This window comes from Dendropsophus ebraccatus, chromosome 4 (genome assembly GCF_027789765.1).
Source record: "Dendropsophus ebraccatus isolate aDenEbr1 chromosome 4, aDenEbr1.pat, whole genome shotgun sequence".
Classification (NCBI taxonomy): domain Eukaryota; kingdom Metazoa; phylum Chordata; class Amphibia; order Anura; family Hylidae; genus Dendropsophus; species Dendropsophus ebraccatus.
Window position 1 is genome coordinate 157,340,842 of NC_091457.1, and position 21,300 is coordinate 157,362,141.

The following is a 21,300-nucleotide window of genomic DNA, read 5'->3' on the forward strand; positions in this document are numbered from 1 at the left end:
GTACACTTACAGATTTAGGGTACGTGCACACTGCGGAATGGCGAAGAATAACCCTTTGTGCATTCCGCAGCTGGCACCCACCGGCGGACTGATGGAGGCGCATGTCTCTACCCGTGTCATAGACTCCATTCTATGCACGGGCGGATTCCATCGTCCATCCAAAGAATGAATACGTTGGACGGAGAGCGGAATCCGCCCGTGCATAGAATGGAGTCTACGACACGGACGGAGACGTGCGCCTGCATCAGTCCGCCGGTGGGTGCCAGCTGTGGAATGCACAAAGGGTTATCTGTCGCGATTCCGCAGTGTGCACGTACCCTTAGAGTGTATGTAGGAAGGGACACCCGAATCCAGCCCCCAGATGCCCCCGCCCCCCCCATCCTCGGAGTTAGTGGGAAGATCGTTCGGGAACTGATCTTCCCACTGCTGGATAAAGGTCACCACCTGTACGGGGATAACTTTTATACCAGCACCCCCTCTTCCGGTCCCTCGCTGCCTGAGCTACTGTAGCTTGCGGCACGATCCGAACATATCAGAAGTAGTAATAGGGCCCTAATATTTAGCAGCCATGGAGCGGACCCAGCGCTTCTGGATATGAGGGACCCCGTATCGCACCAGGACAACATTTTCCAGGTGACGTCCCCCACACTGGAGAAAGGGAGACCCCAGAAGAAGTGCAGAGTGTGGGGTAATAGGGGGATCAGGAAGGACACCATTTCCAGTGTGACACCTGTCCTGATCCCCCCGGCCTCTGCATACTGGATCGCTCCAAGGCGCACCACACGTCACTGGGGTTCTACATTATCTAAATTCTGTCCCTTATTCCTATTTCAGGGGTCACGTTGATCCGGGGATTATTCTGATCGCCAATATGGAGTCGGGAAGGAATTTTCCCCTGTGATGAGGCTACTGTCGTCTGCCTTACGAGGGTTTTTTTTTGCCTTCATCTGGATCAACACAGGTTGAGTTTGATGGACACCTGTCATTTCCAACCTTATAAACTAATAATTGGCCTAATCCCCCCAAATAAATTAGAATTGTCCCTTTTCCCCAGCTAAGTAGGTATGGCTGCCATTCCCATTAGAGGATGCCATGATGCAATTACAAAGCCTCTGTGCGGCCAGGGCAGTAGAAACCCCCCACAAGTGACCCCATTCTGGAAACTACACCCCATAAGGAATCTAAGAAGGGGGGCAGCGGGGATATGGCCCCCTGGTGACGGCCACATTTGGGACGTGAAAATGAAAAAAATTGTATTTTTTATTTTCTCGGCACATGTTCTACGTAAGTGCCCGTCACCAGTGGGGTCCATATGCTCACTGCACCCCTTGTTAGATTCCTTATGGGGTGTAGTTTCCAGAATGGGGTCACTTGTCGGGGGTTTCTACTGTCCTGGCAGCACAGGAGCTTTGTAATTGCGACATGGCCTCCATCCTCCATTCCAGCCTCTAAATGGCGCTCTGTCCCTTTGGTGACTTGCCCTGTGCCCATATGGCACATTATGCCCACATGTGGGGTATTTTCGTACTCAGGGGACACTACCCTACACGTTTTGTGTTCATTTTCTTTTTTAACCCCTTGTGGAAATGGAAAAAAATCAAGGCTAGACCAACATTTAGTGTAATTTTTGTAAAATTTTTACTCTAAATCATTAATCTTGTCATGTTTTTTCATTTTCACAAGGGGTTAAAAGATAAAAAAAACATTTAATGTGTAGAGCAATTTCCCCTGAGTACGGAAATACCCCACATGTGGACATAAAGCGCCATGCGGGTGCAGGGTAAGCCTCCGAAGGGAAGAAGCGCCATTTGGTTTTTGAAGGCTGGATTTGGATGGAATGGATTTCGAGGGGCCATGTTGCATTCAAAAGGCCCCTGTGTTGCCAAGACAGTTGAAACCCCCCACAAGTGACCCCATTATGGAAACTGCACCCCTCAAGGAATGTAACAAGGGGTGTAGTGAGCATATGGACCCCACTGGTGACGGACACAAATGTGGAACAATGTGGCGTGAAAATGAAATATTACATTTTTTACACTATAATGTTGGTTTAGCCTTGAATATATCATTTTCACAAGAGGTTAAAAGAGGAGAAAAAAAACAAAATGTGTAGCGCAATTTCCCCCGAGTCCGTAAATACCCCACATGTGGACATAAAGCGCCATGTGGGCGCAGGGCAAGCCTCCGAAGGGAAGGAGCACCATTTCGTTTTTGAAGGCTGGATTTGGATGGAATGGATTTTGAGGGGCCATGTTGCATTCAAAAGGCCTCTGTGTTGCCAAGACAGTTGAAACCCCCCACAAGTGACCCCATTATGGAAACTACACCCCTCAGGGAATGTAACAAGGGGTGTAGTGAGCATATGGACCCCACTGGTGACGGGCACAAATGTGGAACAATGTGGCGTGAAAATGAAATATTACATTTTTTACACTATAATGTTGGTTTAGCCTTGAATTTATCATTTTCACAAGGGGTTAAAAGAGAAAAAAACACACAATATGTGTAGAGCAATTTCCCCCGAGTCCGTAAATACCCCACATGTGGACATAAAGCGCCATGTGGGCGCAGGGCAAGCCTTCGAAGGGAAGGAGCACCATTTGGATTTTGGAGGTTGGATTTGGCTAGAATGGATGATGAACGCCATGTCGCATTTACAGAGCCCTCGTGCTGCCAAAACACTGGAAACCCCCGACAAGTGACCCCATTCTGGAAACTGCACCCCTCAAGGAATCTAACAAGGGGTGCAGTGAGGATATGGACCCCTTGATGATGGGCACATTTGTGCCATGAAAGTGAAAAAATGAAAATTTTCCCTTTCACGTCACATTGTTCCACATTTGTGCCCGTCACCAGTGGGGTCCATATGCTCACTGCACCCCTTGTTAGATTCCTTGAGGGGTGTAGTTTCCAGAATGGAATCACTTGTGGGGGGTTTCCAGTGTCTTGGCAGCACGAGAGCTCTGTAAATGCGACATGGCCCTTGAAATCCTTTTCAGTAAAATTCGGCTTCCAAAAGCCAATTGGCGCTCCTTCCCTTTGGAGGCTCGTCCTGCGCCCCCTTGGCACTCTATCGCCACATGTGGGGTATTTCTGTACTCGGGAGAAACTGCGCTACACATTTTTTGTCTTTTTTTGCCTCTTATCCCTTTAAGAAAATGAAAAATTGAAGGCTAGAACAACGTTTTAGTGTAAAAAATAAATTTTTCTTTTTTCACGCCATATTGTTCAGAAAATCTGTGAAGCACCTGTGGGGTCCAGATGCTCACCGCACCCCTTGTTACATTCCTTGAGGGGTGTAGTTTTCTAAATGGTGTCCCTTTAGGGGTGTTTTTTAGGTTTTGGCACCCCAGAGCCTCTGCCAACCTGAAGTGGTACAGTCAAAAATGACCAAATATAACGGAGGCGTTGAAATTCACTAGGCGCTCCCTTATATCTGAGGCTTGTGGTTGCGTCAAATAGCGCAATACGGCCACATATGGGGTATTTCTATAAACTGCAGAAACGGGGCAATAATTATTGGGGTGCATTTCTCTGGTAATAGGTTTATAATTATGAAAAATATTGGATTACAATAAAATCTCTGCACAGAAAATTAAAATTTTCAAATTCCTTACACACTTAGCTTTTATTTCTGTGACTCCCCTAAAGGGTTAAAACACTTTCTGGATATGCTTTTGCAGAGTTTGGGGGGTGCAGTTTCTGAAATGGGGTGCTTTGTGGGGCTTTCTAACATACAGGCCCCTCAAATACACTTTAAACCTGAACAGGTCCCTAAAAATATCTGATTTTGAAATTTTACTGAAAATTTGGAAATTTGCTGCTAATGTTTTAAGCTTCCTATCGTCTAAAAAAAATGAAAGATAGTTTAATAAATGCCGCCAACATAAAGTAGACATGTTGCTAATGCTATTTAATATATAATTTATGTGGTATAACCACTTTCTGTATACGCAAAGAAGTTTCAAAGTTGGAAAAATGCATTTTTTCACATTTTTTCACATTATTTGGGTTTTTTTCATAAAGATTTGTTATGAGTATCGACTCCAATTTACCAGAAATGTAAAGTACAATATGTCACGAGAAAACAATCTCAGAATCAGCCGGATAGGTAAAAGCATCCCGAAGTTATTAATGACTAAAGTGACACTGGTCATATTCATAAAATTTGTCTCTGTCATTAAGGCCATTTCAGGCTCTGTCCTTAAGGGGTTAAAGGGGTTATCCAGTGCTACAAAAACATGGCCACTTTATTTCAGAGACAACACGACTCTTGTCTTCAGTTCAGGTGCGGTTTGCAATTAAGCTCCATTCACTTCAATGGAACTGAGCAGCAACCCCCCCCCCGCCCAAGCTGGAGACAAGAGTGGGGCTGTCTCTGGAAGAAAGTGGCCATGTTTTTGTAGCGCTGGATAACCCCTTTAAAAGGAGGTGATGCAGACGTCTGTATGATGCGAGATATCCAACATGGTCAATAATGAGAACAAAATAAAAAAAACCACAAAGAATAGTTTCTGCAGCTCAAAATGTTAAGAAAAAACTAAGCAAACTGTTGAATAATATACAAAATATATTTAGAATGGTTTTTCTTTACCTGGTTGAGGTGAGGAACCACATCACAGTCTTCCTTCAGCTGCTCCAAGTGATGAATTAGAAAGTTGCTGACTCCAATGGACCGACAGATCCCTGGTAAAGAACAACACACAGTAAAGTCTCTCCAAAAGAACACCACCACCACCTTAAAGAGGCTTTTATTTATATAATATATAATTTTTATTCGTCAAAACTTACAATTGTATACTTACCAATAAGCCTTCAGTAGAACCCCCCCTCCCCAAAAGGGTTTAAACATTACAGCCTATTCCATACACTCACACCTTCAGACCCTCACCAATCACTAATTATAGTTGGGAGAAGAGCACAGCTGTGTGATTTACTCCCCGGGTCCCCACTCTATCTGACTAAAGCCCCTTTTGCACAGGCTCATAACTGGCCCATGTAAAAGTAACAGCGATCACCTGATCCTCGGCTCATCGCATCCTTTGTGTGGGCTTTAAAATTGATGTGCCGAACATCTCCCTGCGTAAAGAGGGAATCTGCGACTGATAGTAATAGATTTAAATGGCTGCACAAACAATACAGGGATGGTTCGTGTGGCCAGGCCACTCAATTAGTTGTGCGGTCTAAAGGCACTGCGAACAAGTGCTGATCTCAGTGATCGGTACTCATTTTTGCCCGGTGGCGGCTGAAGTTTGATTTACAATAATGTAAACGAGCGCCGATCTTCTAGATCACCGCTCGTTTACTGTGCCTATTACACGGCCCAATAATTGTTTAGCGAGGGCTGCAGGGACATCATTACCGATGTCCTTGTGGCCCTTGTTTAAACATCCTACCTTACCTAAACATGTTGCAGGGCTTCTCCTGCGCTCCTTCTTCCTCCCGATCCCGCACGCAGCAGCAGCTTCAGTGCGGCCTGTCTGAGCTGACAGACCACTCAGCCAATCACTGGTCACGGCGTTCCTGGCCAGTGATTGGCTGAGCAGTCTGTCAGCTAAAACAGGCCGCACTGAAGCTGCTGCGGCGTGCGGGACCAGGAGGAAAAAGGAGCGCAGGAGAAGCCCTGCAACATGCTTAGGTAATGTATGGTGCTTGTAAAATAGTCGGTCGGCTGTCGCGCATCACTATTCCACACAGCAATGCACTGCCAGTGCCCGATGATATTAGGTTTGAACCTAAAAAAACGATCAGCCGATCATTGTCTCTACTCCACGGAACGATAATTAGCCGAATCGAGCCGATTCGGCCAATTATTGCTTCGTGGAATAGGCCCCTAAGGAGCCTATCTCCTGCACAAAGTCAGCTCAAAGGGCAAGCTGGTGGGGAGTAAAGCCCACGGCCACAGGCTTTTCCCAGCCTTATCTAGACATTGGTGGGGATCTCAGCACCGAGACACTGAGCGATCATAATAGTGGTGTGATTAGAGTCTTAAGATGGCCATACAACAAAGACAATAGCTTGGCCGGCTTCCAGCGATTCCCCACAACATGCCATTACCATCCACCATAAACGTGCACTCTTGGATTATCTGATCGGGAATGTATTCTCAATAAGAAGAGGGGAGTAAGACACTGCTAAGTACGTATCATGTCTGATGAAATCCAGTACGTTCAATTCTTCTTTTTCCTAACATCTGCCATCTGGGTAAAGTCTGGACAACAGCCGGTGGCCTAGCCCCATCGAAACTGGTGGCTTCAGCTAATGTTCATCTAATGCATATGGCCAACAATACACTTCCCATCTATTTGAGTGCGAAGAGGCCTTACTAGAAATGTGCCTTGCTTTGAGTCCGGTGAGGTTCTTACAGCAGAAAAAGATTTCAAAATGTTGAGGGATTGAAGTAGAGACCTTGCAGACAGTAAGTAATTGTATGAGCAGTCTACAGTGTGGCTATATAGTGGTCAGAGGTAGAAGTCACACTTAGAACTGGTGCCTGTGGGTCCAGAAGGCCCCTTTAAGAAGTTTCCACTGGGGCCAGGACCTTGAGGTGTACCTTCAGTGATTTTTTGAGAAACTATTGAGCAGCACTGCATTTTCCCAATGTACACCTATTTCAGATTTGGCCATACCTTATGAGAAGGCTGTCCAGGCATGATGGGAACTGTAGTTTTGCAACATCTGGAGGGCTGAAGGTTCCCCACTCTTTCTTTAGCGAGAAGAACCTCCCTGCAGGTTGTCTTCTGCCGGTCCTTTTCTCTAGTACTACACATAAGGCATCTGCAGTGTTTCCTCACTATATATATATATATAGTAATGGTTCCCACAATCTACCTACCAACCTCACACAGGTTCCTCTTATGGTAAACCACAAAGAAAGTAAGAAGAACCTATAGTGACCAAGACTTCAGTTGCTCCGTATCTGTCCCTGTCCTTCAGACGTCTCAGACCCTTCTTTATGAGGGTATCACTACTAGATCTGTGGCCTATATCTATAGCCGGTCTGCTCTTGACCTACATACCCTTCTATTCTATACATCTTGATATTTTTTCTCTCCGACGCATATAGTGTGATATATGTCATTAGATCTAAACTTTATATTACGTGTAGTAGATAGTTTCCTGTTTGGCACAAACTGCAGTCCAACCATTAACCCGGTCCCTTCAGGATGCAACCTATTCTAACACTAAAGTAATCATCACTTGAAAATCTTCTTGATCTCAGTTCTCATATTAAGAAACACCAAACTTTACCATTTATGCTCATGTAATATTAGTATAATACAATGAAATTATACATAGGGAAGTCCATTTATTTCCTGAAACATTAAAGGGATACTCCAGTGATTTTTTTCTTTCTTTCAAATCAACTGGCAACAGAAAGTTACATAGATTTGTAACTGACTTCTACTTAAAAATCTCAATTCTTACACTACTTATCAGCTGCTGTATGTCCTGCATGACTCGTTGCTGTATGAGTCGTTTGTCTTTCAACAATGCTGAAAGACAAACAACTGCAACGATCAGCCGATATCGTTCATGTCGGCTGATTGTTGCCTTCTATTACACTGAACGATTAACAGCCGTGACAGCCGATAATCGTTCCATTTAATAAGGCCTTTAGATTCATCTAACCTGCTGATAGTTTCCCTTTAATTTACCAAATTCATGCAGGAAGGTTGTAAGAGCATGCTGGGAGTTGTAGTTTTGCAACATTTGGAGAGCGGCAGGTTGGGGGACAGTGCTTTAGGGTATGTGTAAACTGGCATTCATACTATATCCACCTTCGAACTGGAAATGTTTACTGCAAAGTGAATAAGATTCAGATTTCTGGTCCCTGCTTCAAACTGATGGCGCTCTCAGGGAAAAACCTTTGATAACCTAATACAACACACCTCGGGGACCCTTCAGTCCTGCATCACTAGATATGGCTATGTTCACACAACGTATATTTTCAACGTTGTACAATGGCCGTGATTATTACAGAAATATGCGTTACCTTGCTGTCTATAGGATCCTGGCCGGAGTGTATATACAAAGTATACGCTCCGGCCGGGATCCCTAGCGGTGCCGCAAACAACTGACATTGTTTTCATTGAATAGCGGCCGCAGAAAACCCTGTCAGTGCACACAGTGGAGCGAGTGGCATCAGAACTCTGCAGCTGCAAAGAACGTCCGGGATGATCTTTTCAGAGACCGGCCGTTCCGTGACCTGGCCGGATCACAGAGCCGCCGGTCTCTTACTGAGTGTGAACATAGCCTGTAAATGCACGTCGCTCTGGAGTATATTATCTATAAGGAAGGTAGCGCTGCCTGTATTCTGGTATACTCTGCTGTCTCACTTCTTTCTCCTTACTTGCACAGTTCCTCCAGTGTAACAGGTGCCCCCATTTCCTTCTCTAGCTGACATCTTCATGGCCCCCGACCTCCTGTGTGCAGCCGTATACAGGGAGACGTGATAACCAGAGGCAGACTCGCTCCGGCCTGTCCAGTTGTGGAGGACGCCGCCTACCGCCTGTGTTATTCAGTGTCCCTGAAGCTGGCGATAAATGTACCACAATGGCAGGAGGTTGCCTTGGTCAAACGGTAGTATTAGTAGAAGACGTCTTATCTCTAGGCAGCAGCCTTTTGTTCGTTGTATGTGAATTATTTAGTTTTAACATGCTGGAGATAAGAAACGATTCTTGAAGCTCTTCTAATCTCCCGTCCCTTTGTATCCTTACCAACGACCGTTACTTATCAATTCTCATGGATAGAGGCTAACACAGGGGTAAGGAACCTTGGCTCTCCAGCTGTTGCAAAACTACAACTCCCATCATGTCTGGACAGCCAAAGCTTTAGCTTTAGACGGGGCAGAAGGACAACAGTATCTGTATATACTGAAATATGAAATACTGTAGATTTTCCATGCAGAAAATCTGAAGCATTTCAAGAAATTGGATGAGATTCTAAAAATTCACAAGCTCACAAGCTGCAGAAAAAGATGTGCAATCCGAGAAACTGACCAGCGCTGCAGATTTAAAGGGGTACTCCAGCAAAAAAAAATCTTTTTCTTTCAAATCATCTGGTTTCAGAAAGTTGTATAGATTTGCAATTTACTTCTATTTCAAAATCGCCAGTCTTCCAGTACTTATCAGCTAATGTATGTCCTGCAGTAAGTGGTGTATTCTTTCCAGTCTGACACAGTGCTCTCTGCTGCCACCTCTGTCCATGTCAGGAACTGTCCAGAGCAGGAGAGGTTTTCTATTGGGCTTTGCTACTGCTCTGGACAGTTTCTGACATGGACAGAGGTGGCAGCAGAGAGTAAAAACTGCAACACGTTGTCTAATATGTATAACCAGCTAAAAAAAAGTCACCTCTGTAATATAAATCCTCAAGAGCCTTCCATGTCTCTGCTCTCGCCTCCCGGGAACTCTTGCCAGGAATGTGAGCATCAGGCCAATGCATCAAGTACAGATCTGCAAAAAAAAAAAAAAAAAAAAAAAAAAAAGAGTAGAGTCAGTAAAATCTGTGCTTTTTCTTACCTCTCCTCACTGTCGTTTACATTTATTTTTTTTTTTTTTTGCAGAAATCTATAGTACAGGCGATTTTAAGAAACTTTGTAATTGGGTTTATTAGCCAATATATTTTTATCATGAAAAAGCAGTTTGAAGCTCTCCCCCTTATCTTCATGGTTCTCTATGGAGAGGGGAGGGGTGGAGGGAGGGAGATGAGGCACCAAAACAGGACAACAAAGAGTTAATTTACAGCTACATCACCGGGCTATCTCCTCTGACAGTCAGCAATGACCTCTCTGACCTCTGAATACGGCTTTCACACAGGTCCCGCTGTGTAATCCTTTGTTCTCTGCTCTCTGCTGCCGACTAATCTCCCTCCTCCCCCCTCCATAGATTAGACAGGGCTTGACTGATGTAAAAAAGTTGAGATTTCCTGATAATGAGCAGTGAATAAGAGATGGGGGAGGGGGGACCTGGGGAAAGTATTTTTGAATGCAGATAATGGCATATTTGCCTAATAAACCCAATGACAAAGTTTCTTAAAATCGACTGTACTATTGATTTCTGCAAAAAATATATTAAAAAAAACACACTTTAACCTGGTATCACATTGGTTGGGAGAACACCACTGTAGTGCTTTAGGTCAAAACCAGAAGTGGGTTCGAGATGAAAGTGAAATACATTGGAGAGACCTAGGCTGGCATCACATGGGCATTGAACGACCCTTAACCCCCCCCCCCCCAACAATGTCCTCCTGCAGCATCTCAGGGTCCCCTACTGACCTCTGGCCTTAGCAGTGACAGCTCACTCAACCAATCACTGGTCGTGGAACTGTCCTGTCGCTGATGAGATGAGTTTGTCCCAGAAGTAATGGCGGTCAACGGGGGACCTGCAGGCGCTACAGGAGGACACCAGGGGAACATGGAAATATCAGAATAAGATGTTTATTATGTTTTATAAGGGCAACAGTATATAAAAAAATTTTAAGTGCCAGAGTAAAGTCTCAAATCTCATAAGTAGCCTATGTTCAGGTAAAAGCACAGGCGCCTGTGTTGTGTGATCCCACAAAAAAGTATATGCTAGTTTGCCATATGCCGTTTTACATGCAAAAAATTTTTTCCATGGATTTTTTGCAACACTTAAAAAAATTGATTTGCATAAAAGGCCTATAAAACCGCCCTAAAATGCCCCAAAAAGCTCAAAGAAATGTTCTATAAGGCAAGTTCATACAATGTACTGTATTTTGGGACTCATTTTTACTAGCAAAAAAAAACCTTTTCTTTATCAGGTATTTCTATGCACTTTACAGTTTTAGGCTATGCTCACATAATTCACGAACAACGGACATTACAGACAGCGCTTAAAAACAACAGCCGTTATTGCACTGATTAAAATCAATGGAGAACGTCCGGAAATAATTGGCATGTCAATTAATTCCATGGCTGTAGCAAACAACAGTCGTTGTTCAATACATTGTGTGGACAACGGCCGTTGTTTGCATTGACTTCAATGCAGCACATTTTTTATGACAAAAATGGCTGTCTTTTAATTGAAAATGGCCGTTCTTGTCATAAAAAATACATTGTGAGAACATAGCCTTAGGCTAGATTCACACATACTGCATCGCAGTGAATTTAAGCTGCGAGTTTTGCAGCAAAATCCGAGCGATGCTCGGTACAGTTATGGGCTATGGCTCTGCTTTGTGGCAGCAGATTTTCATTCCGCTGCGAGAATGTAGCCACTGCCACCTAAAGGCCCTATTACACCAAGCGATTATCAGTTACGATAATTGGTTGGTGTAATAGGTAATGTTAAAAGGCGACGATCAGCCAACATGCACAAAGTCCAACCTCTCCACCATGGCCAAGACCAAAGAGCTGTCTAAGGACACCAGGGACAAAACTGTAGACCTGCACAAGACTGGGATGGGCTACAGAACAATAGCTTGGTGAGAAGGCAACAACTGTTGGTGCAAATATTAGAAAATGAAATAAATACTGACTATAAATCTTACTCAGTCTGGGGCTCGCCTCGTGGAGTAAGGATGAATCTGAATAAGGTCAAGAATCAGCCCAGAATTACATGGGAGGACCTGGTCAATGACCTGAAGAGAGCTGGGACCACAGTCTCAAAGAACATTGATAGTAACACACTAAGCAATCATAGATTATGCCAGCACATGTCCAGGCCATCTGATGTTGGCTAATGGCCTTGTGGATGATGCAGAGGAGGCATGGGAGAAGGTCTTGTGGTCAAAGAAGACCAAAATTTAACTTTTTTGGTCTCATAAAAACATAAAGCATGGGGGTGGAAACATCATAATTTGCTTTTCTGCAAAGTGTACAGGTGCGACTGCACCATATTGAAGGAATAATGGATGAGGCCAAGTATTGTGAGATTTTGGCTAACAACCTTCTCTCCTCAGTAAGAGCATTGAGCATTGTCGTGGCTGGGTCCTCCAGCATGACAATAACCCAAAACACACAACCAGGGCAACTAAGTAGGAAACACACAGCCAGGGCAACTAAGTAGCGGCCCTTTAAGAAGTATTTCAAGGTCCTGGAGTGGCCTAGCCAGTCTCCACACCTGAACCCGATAGAAAATCTTTGGGGGGGGGGGGGGGGGGGGGGGAGGCTGAAACTCAATGTTTCTCAGCAACAGCCCCGAAACCTGGAAGATCTGGAGAAGATGTGTATGGAGGAGCGGGACACAACCCCTGCTGTATTGTGACCAAACCTGATCAAGAACTACAGGAAAAGTCCAACCTTTGTAACTGCAAACAAAGGTTTCTGGACCAAATATTAGGTTTCCTTTTCTCTATTGTATCAAATCCTTTTTCCATGAAATTAAATTGGATTTTTTTTTTTTTTTTTTTAAAGATTCACACCTCTCCAATCTTTGCAGGTGGGAAAACCTGGAAAGTCGGCAGCATATCCAATCCTAATTTTTTCCACTGTATATAGATAAATAGAATTTGATTTGTATATATTTTTCTATTTTATTTTTTATCTATAATGCACAGATTCCAGATGCCGGGCCGACACAGTTTGCCCTCCGCCTCTGGCGTCTTTCATGAAGGTCATTTAAATTCCACATGTCCAAATTCCTGGCAGACTGTGGAAGAAGCTTGGGAAGTGTACGAGGAGTCGGCGAGGTCAGCCTGGAGTGGCTTCATTGTGTCTGCTGACGTCCTCTCCGAGTCACACGCATATCACTCTCTATTCACAGACACATTTTTCCTGCCAATTCATGAAGAATAAGGATACTCAAGTAAAACCTGCATTTATCAATTCCCAAAGGACCATGTAAAGGCAGAGCCCACATGACCACAATACCCCTGGCAGGTGTGATAAGCCGCAGGAATAAGTGATTTGCTGCCTGAGTGAGCACAAAATGGCCTGAAAATAGTGGAAAGGAAATTGGAAAGGTGTAAACCAATTCCCAGTACGTACAGGACTGTACAAAAGATATAGGCAGGTGTGGAAAAATGCTGCACAGTATTCTTAAAGAGACTCTTTCAGCAGGTTTATGGTGTCCTATCTAAGAGTAGTATAAACTAGTGACAGAGAAGCTGAACAGAATGACGTATCACTTACATTGTTCTGTGAAGCTGATTCAGAGATATCCTCCTTAATAACATAGACAATAAGTAGTCTTCTCCATTATGTGTGTGTGCTCAGTAGTCCTGGATATTCATGAGCATCAGCAGACTCTGGCAGTTTTTTATCTATACCTTGTTAGAAAGACAGCTGTCAATCAGCAGCTGATGGGCGGAGTTAGACTGTTGACTAAACCAGGCCACGCACATTAGATGTACATTTGCTGAACTTGCAGATTTCGTCAGGACTGTCCAACCATCTAACATGTACGGGTGTCCCAGCATTTCCCACACAGCAGATGTTGGGTGAAAGAAGGAGAGGACATTCAGGATTGTTGACATGCCCATCCCTTTTCTCAACGGAGATAGCAGCCATCTATTCCTGCTGAGTAGAAACGGCGGTGTCTTAGAGGAACACTTTTAGAGATAATCTGAAAATAATTTGGGGTTATTTATCTTTAAGTCTCTATATAATTACTATCCATACACGAGGTCTATTTTACGGTACATTACATTACAATGTAGGCATAGGTGTGACTGTCTCATAAACTCACACCCAGCAGTCTTCTCTAATCTGTCTCAATACATGTCACTTCAAAGTGTCAGGTGCTGCCCGGCAGGGATGTCAGTGCCCTGTACACACAGGAGAAGGATCTACCACTACATGCTAATTATACGTTACAGTCACTGATCATGCGGGGAGGCCCAGTCCTGTAGGATCATGAGACGACACTTTGTAGATCGAGCTTGACAATGGTAAGTCCTTAAATCCTCTTTTTCTTTGAAACAACATAAGTGTAAACTCCAAAAAGGCATAAAAGGTTTGCAGGGGTTCAGACACTTGGCCTTTCTGTCACATGATATACCTGATGCCAAAACTTAAAGGGGTAGTGCGGCATTTAATAACTTTGTAATGTGTGTTATTTAAGTGAATGGCCCCCTTCCCCGTGTCCCCACCCCCACCCCGGAAGTGTGGTGCGATATACTTACGTATTCGCTGTCGACCCCGGCCGCCATCTTGGGTCAACAGCGTCATCTTCGGGAGGCCGGCTGGACCGCTCCAGCCGTCCCTCATGCCGACCCCACTGCCGCGTCATCAGCTGCTCAGCCGCGATTGGCTGAGCATAACTGACCACACTTTCGGGGTGGGGGGAACATTTACTTAAATAACACATATTACAAAGTTGTATAACTTTGTAATGTGTGTTATTTAGTGAATAAATATTAAATGCCGCACTACCCCCTTAAAAGGGGTTGGCCACTTTATAGTAAAATAGGTCAGTGTACATTAATAGTAAGTGTACTCACTGTATATACTGACAGCAGCTCCCTGTGTACCTCATAGAGCTAAAAAAACAAAAAAACTCCCCTCCTCCAGACTGTACTGCCCTGCTCTGTGGTGTTCCTGTCCATAAAATAACCGACATGGTGGAGCATGTGACATGCCCCGCCCCCCCAGTGTCCACCACTGAGCCTGTATGTGTCTATGGAGGACACAGGGGACGGGGCATGGTCACATGCTCTTCCATGTCGGCCATCTTGTGGACAGAGACAAAACAGAGCAGGGCAGCACAGCCTGGAGAATGGGAGTCTGCCAGTACATACAGTGAATACATTTACTATTACTATACATTGACCTATTTTACTATAAAGTGGCCAACCCCTTTAAGATGGGCTTGATAATCAAAAATATGTATGTATTATTAGATGTATATGTATTACCTAAATGCTTCCTGTTAAAGAGGGAGAAGCCAGACAGGGCTGTAGGCCATTTAAAGACAAAAGGGGGACATTTACCAAGTTGTGTCCCTGGTTTACACCTCGGAAAAGGACCAGATTCCTCTTAGTAAACCCGGCCAGGAAAAGGGGGTGGGGCTTTAAGACTTGATAAATGTCACCCCAAAGTGTCATAGCAGTACCTGTTCAGACCTCAGTGTGGTCTTCTGCCTGTAAGGTACAGCTAAGACTGCGCTTTTGGCCATGATTGAGTGTGCATGCTTCCTACCAGTCTGCACTCTCATTCCAACACTTGCTGTGTGATTGACAGGTTCCACCACACCTGTTTGGTTTATTCTGCTAGCCTAATGTCAGGTTGCAGATGGTTTAGACTGAGAAGTGATGGACAGTTGCCTTTACCACGTATCTTTCTTCCCTGTTTGTCTGTGTCCTGTGTGGTCTGGATGTCAGAGGGCTGGTCCAATCACGCCCTGGACTGGGGCTCTGGTATCTCACAGAAGGCCTACTTGTGCTCTTGGACATTGCTTGTAGCTTAAAGGGGTAGTCCACCAAAAAATTTTTTCTTTCATATCAACTGCTACCATGAAGTGCCAGAGATTTGTAATTTACTTCTATTAAAAAATCTCAAGCCTTCCAGTACTTATCAGCTGCTGTATGCCCAACAGGAAGTTGTATTATTTCCAGTCTGGAGAGCAGGAGAGGTTTTCTATGGGGATTTGCTCCTGCTTTGGACAGTTCCTGACATGGACAGAGGAGGCAACAGAGAGCACGGGGTCAGACAGGAAAGAAAACACCACTTCCTGCTGGACACACAGCAGCTAATAAGTACTGGAAGACTTAAGATTTTTTAATAGAAGTGAATTACAAATCTCTGGCACTTTATGACACCAGTTGATTTGAAAGAAAATTTTTTTGGGTGGACTACCCCTTTAAGCTGGCATTTTTGTATTGCATTGGATTGCTTGGTATTTCAACCTCTTTGCCTGTCCTTCTGACCTCTGTTTTTGACTACTATTTTGTACTGTTCTGCTATCTCCGGTTTGACCTGTATCTGCCTGACGTTTCTTTGTTCTGCCGTCTTGTTCTGTGTTTCACTTTTCACTGTCGGCTAGTTGTCATTGAGCACCTTAGGTCGGGTTTGCAAGTAGGCAGGGACAGTCTAGGGCTAGGGCTCACACTGTCTGTCTGTCCTTGTCTTTCATTCAGGTCCAGGGTTCCACTTTAATTCATGTTATTTTCTTGATATGTACTTATGATAGTGCATGGGTCTTAGGTTCTATTCTCCGGCTTCTTTGGTTTTATATATAGTGTTGGCTGCGGTGTCATCTTCATATATGAACTCAGAAATGAACAAAAGTACCCTTTTAGGGTACGTTCACACTAACTGGATCTACAGCGGATTTCTTGAATTCGCAGCGAGAAATCCACTGCGGATCCAGTACGTGTGAACATACCCTAAACCATTGCATACAAGGCCGTACATATAAACACAAGAAAAACTGGTAAACAATCTAAAGTACCGTAGAAAACAATCCCAGCACAATTCAGTTCAGGAAGTCCGCCTGCTTTCCTAATGACGCTTCCAGAATGTCAGCTATGCGGGTGATGGCACGGCAAGGCTTCAGATCCTACAACTAAATTTCATGTACGTCTCCCACTTTTCTGGCCATTTAAGGATAATACTCGAATACTCTAATTAATGTAGAGTATTCACTCCAAGACGTTTCATGCCAAGTGAACTTTACCGAGAGCAAGCGCAGATTCATGGGTCCAACGATTTGAAGAATTTCTGATGACGTCAAAGTAACCTTTAACCTTTTACAATGTTGTGACTGTAAGCTGGGATGGAATTAGCTCTTGAAAAGTAGATATATACTTACTACCATGGGGATTTCTAATACCACTCATAAGTATAAGAACAATTAACTTAAACTATTTGGCACAGCTACACATTACACATTGATCCAGGGATTATTGTGAAGTCGGGAAGGAATTTTCTCCCTGTGATTGAACAATTGGCATCTGCCTCATAGGGGTTTTTACTTCCTCTGGATCAACGCAGTAGGGTTTTTGTAGATTGAATAGCATTAGCCCTTCTTCCCCAAATTTTACAGGTGGCACAAAGCAGCCAGGCAGGTAATGTTCTCTTGACATTAACCAACCCCAGACTCATCCATCAGACACAAGAGTGAAGCGTGATCTGTCACTTCACAGACATTTCCTCTGCCCCAGTGGTGGTGGTGTGTTTTGTGATGTATTATGGCATTGTGCTGGATGCTGTAAAGGTTGCATGCAGCTGCTCAGCCATGGAAAACCATGCCATTAAGCTCCCATTATAGCAGTTTTTTTTATTTTAATGTCAGGTGACATCAGTTCCATACACTTATTGAGTCTGAAACATGTTGATGCCCCAATGCACTATGCACATGAGCACTCTGCGACCCTGATTTGTAGCTTTACCTCTCCACTTCATAGCTGAGTTGATGGGGTTCCTAAATGCTTAAATTTCTCTTCTGAAGGACTCAACTTATCCTTTTATATATATATATATATATATATATATATATATATATATATATATATATATATAGCTATTCATCTGAATAGGCACCATGTAATACTACATTTCCATTGGCAGTGCTGCCATGCCAGGGCAGGAATAGAACTTTTGTAGTAACAAGTATTATGGTTTCGAATCTCTTTAGTTGCAGCTTTCAGTCTCTAAATTTGGATAAGATTTTTTCTTACAAGAACGCAGAATGAGGGGACAGACGTGAGCCTAACAATGCAACCACATAGAATGAAGAGAATGTATGCTTGGCAAACAATTCCCTATCTATATCCTTTAAGCCACTTGTAAGCCAAAACCACAGTGTAAGAAGTTTGATGGTAGCTGAGGACCCTCTGCATTGTTACAGGTTTGCTGTTGCACTATATTGAGGAATGGAGTCTAATGGATTGGGATTTTTCTTTAACCCTTAGAGGACCGTTTTTGTTTTTTCCTCCCTGTGCTTAAAAGGCCATAGCAGTTGCATTTTTTTACCTAGAAACCCACATTAGCCCTTATTTTTGCGCCACTAATTGTACTTTGCTGAATTTGTTCATAAAGTACACTGCAAAACCAGAAAAAATTCAATGTGTGGTGAAATTGAAAAAAAAAAAACACATTTCTTTTATTTGGGGTTTTTTCATTTTTACGCCGCTCGCCCTGGGATAAAACTGACTTGTTATGCATGTTCCTCAAGTCGTTACAATTACAATGATATGTAACATGTATAACTTTTCTTTTATCTAATGGCTTGTAAAAAATTCAAACCATTGTTAACAAATATATGTTCCCTAAAATCGCTCCATTCCCAGGCTTATAGCGCTTTTATCCTTTGGTCTATGGGGCTGTGTCAGGTGTCATTTTTTGCGCCATGATGTGTTCTTTCTATCGGTACCTTGATTGCGCATATACGACTTTTTGATCGCTTTTTATTACAATTTTTCTGGATTTGATGCGACCAAAAATGCGCAATTTTGCACTTTGGAATTTCTTGGCACTTACGCCTATTACCGTGCGAGATCAGGAATGTGATTAATTAATAGTTTGGGGCGATTACGCACACGGCGATAGCAAACATGTTTATTTATTTATTTATAACATCGGAAAAGGGGGGTGAGGGGGATGAGCAGTGACTGAGAGGAGGAGGGGGGGACCTGGGGAAAGTCTTTTCGAATGCAGATAATGGCAGATTTGCCTAATAAACCCAATTACAAAGTTTCTTAAAATTGCCTGTACTATTGATTTCTGCAAAAAAAAAAAAAAATACGACAGTGACACTTTAAAAGGGGAGTGCGGCGGTAAAGAATTATTCACAGAATAACACACATTACAAAGTTATACAACTTTGTAATGTATGTTATGTCTGTGAATGGCCCCCTTCCCCGTGTTCCACCACCCCCACCCGTGTACCCGGAAGTGTGGTGCGCTATACATACCTGTCACGTGCCGACCTCCATCTCCGATCTTCAGCCAGTGATGTCCTCTTCGGACGGCCGGGCCGAATACCTCCGACTATCCTGAGTGCCGGCCACCCTCTGCCGCGTCATCGGCTGCTCAGCCACGATTGGCTGAGCATAACTGTGCTCAGCCAATCGCGGCTGAGCAGCCGATGACGCGGCCGCGTCATCAGCTGCTCAGCCGCGGCCACGTCATCAGCTGCTCAGCAGCGATTGGCTGAGCCAAACTGTGCTCAGCCAATCGCGGCTGAGCATCTGATGACGCTGAAGAGGGCGACCGGCACTCGGGACAGTCGGAGATGTTCGGCCGGCTGCCCGAAGAGGACGTCATGGCACAAGATGGCGGACGGGCGCGACACGGATCAGGTATGTATAGCGCACCACACTTCCGGGTACATGGGTGGCGATGGTGGGACACGGGGAAGGGGGCCATTCACAGACATAACATATATTACAAAGTTGTATAACTTTGTGTTATTGTGTCAATATGTGTGTTAATGTGTGTTATTCTGTCAATAATTCTTTACCGCCGCACTACCCCTTTAAAGAGAACATACCATTTCCTAAGATTTTTTTTTTCACTACCTTGCTGGTGCCGGTGTGGAGATCCCGGTGGTGTGGTCCATTCCATTTTTCAAACTGCTGCCTGGTTTCTTTATGTGCACCGTACCGCTCTATGCACTAGAGGCATGCCTGGTGCCCCCCAGTGTAACAAATCCCCCCCCCCTTGGTAAAATGCCTCCATTAGAATCAAGCCTGGCTGTGAAAAAACCAGCGCCAAGCGCAGGAACCAGGCAGTATTTTAACAAATGGACTTCGCCAACAGGATCTCCACACTGGCATCAACAAGGTAGTGAAAAAAATTAACTAAGAAAATAGTACATTCACTATAAATCAAAATTATACATACAAACACTAGTTATCACCCTGCTCGTGTGTACGGCTGCCGCACATCTACATTTAATAGCAGAGAATCTTGGGTGGGCTTGCATTGTATGGTCAGCTCTCCTTTCACAAAGCACCAAAACCTCTGTAACCACACAGTGACATTAACTTAGCCTAAGGTAATTGCCCTCAGGTGATATACAGCCTGCATGATGGACAGGTGTCTTTCCTTGTGTGAGAGCACAGAGAACGGCGACTTCCTGGGTTTGGTCTCTTTTTTTGAACAGAGAAAAGACCAAATAGGAGCACAGACGGAGCATGGAGCACAGTTTGACCATATCTAAGTTTAGACATAGAAAAAAATATGGAGAGAGTATATTGTAAAACTGCTTGCGATCACAACCCCTGTTAATTTTTTTTTTTTCCCCACAGGTAAGCTTTAAAGCATACATGCTGTTTTAAAAGATTTTTTAAAACCTGTTTTTATTAGATGAACCATTCAGAATGGTGATAATGATTTTAGTGTTGTTGTTACTGAGCTCCTGAAAGAGTCCTTTATGGTGCACAGCTATTTCTCATTCTTTCCATTTCAGAAGATAGGATCAGGGCTGAGCTGTTTCCCAGTGGTACTCACACAATTACTTCCTCCCTTGGTTGCCTAATCAATCATAGCACAACACTCAGTCCTTACTGTTATGCCATGACATAGTGCTGGTGAAAGTGCACAAAACAGGCTGCCTCTATGCCGAGCTGATGCACAGTAGTATAGATGGCATGTAGATGGAGAAGATGATACTGATGCACAGTAGTATAGATGGCATGTAGAGGGAGAAGTGCTTACTGATGCACAGTATTATAGATGGCATGTACAGGGAGAAGCGCTTACTGATGCACAGCAGTATAGATGGCATGTAGAGGGAGAAGTGCTTAGTGATGCACAGTAGTATAGATGGCATGTAGAGGGAGAAGAGGATACTGATGCACAGTACTATAGATGGCATGTAGAGGGAGAAGCGCTTACTGATGTACACTAGTATAGATGGCATGTAGAGGGAGAAGTTCTTACTAATGCACAGTACTATAGATGGCATGTAGAGGGAGAAGAGGATACTGATGCACAGTCTTATAGATGAAATGTAGCAGGAGAAGCGTATACTGATGCACAGTACTATAGATGGCATGTACAGGGAGAAGCGCTTACTGATGCACTGGGTTTGTAAGGTGCTGTGTGAGCAGAAATGCAAGAAACAGCAGGAGCAATTAAAGGGTTACACTAAGCATTGGGCTGATACTGTTGCTAAAGGGAGGGGGAGAACCATGTGTAACAGGATCAGTAAAGCCATGGCAGGTAACAGGACACCAAGACCAAAAGAATAATAATAATAGAGTATAATGGCCAAAGGAAGCTGGGCATGGAAGTGCCGGATGGTAGCAGAGCACCGCACACCCAGAAATATAAGGGTCAATGTGACCAAACCTTAGCTCTATATTCTCTTTTTTAAGGCCGCCAAAGTTTTTACTCTTGTGTACTTTGTAGGGGGATGCTCTCTTGAAGTTTATTTATCTGAAATTCCATCTCCC

At 43.9% G+C, this 21,300-nt stretch overlaps 1 protein-coding gene across 7 annotated transcripts in view; it reads right to left on the reverse strand.

Moving 5' to 3' along the window:
- Positions 1-21,300, reverse strand: part of LOC138789028 (glyoxal reductase-like) — a 93,994-nt gene that overhangs the window by 51,541 nt on the left and 21,153 nt on the right. For all 7 annotated transcript variants that reach the window (XR_011362688.1, XR_011362687.1, XR_011362689.1 and 4 more), the window contains 2 exons: positions 9,354-9,455; positions 4,595-4,686 (listed from right to left, as the gene is read on the reverse strand). Coding sequence is in view for 4 of the 7 variants with exons in the window: in XM_069967537.1 (XP_069823638.1) it covers positions 4,595-4,686; positions 9,354-9,455 (194 nt within the window). In the remaining 3 variants the exon portion in view is untranslated. The remainder of the gene's footprint in view (positions 1-4,594; positions 4,687-9,353; positions 9,456-21,300) is intronic.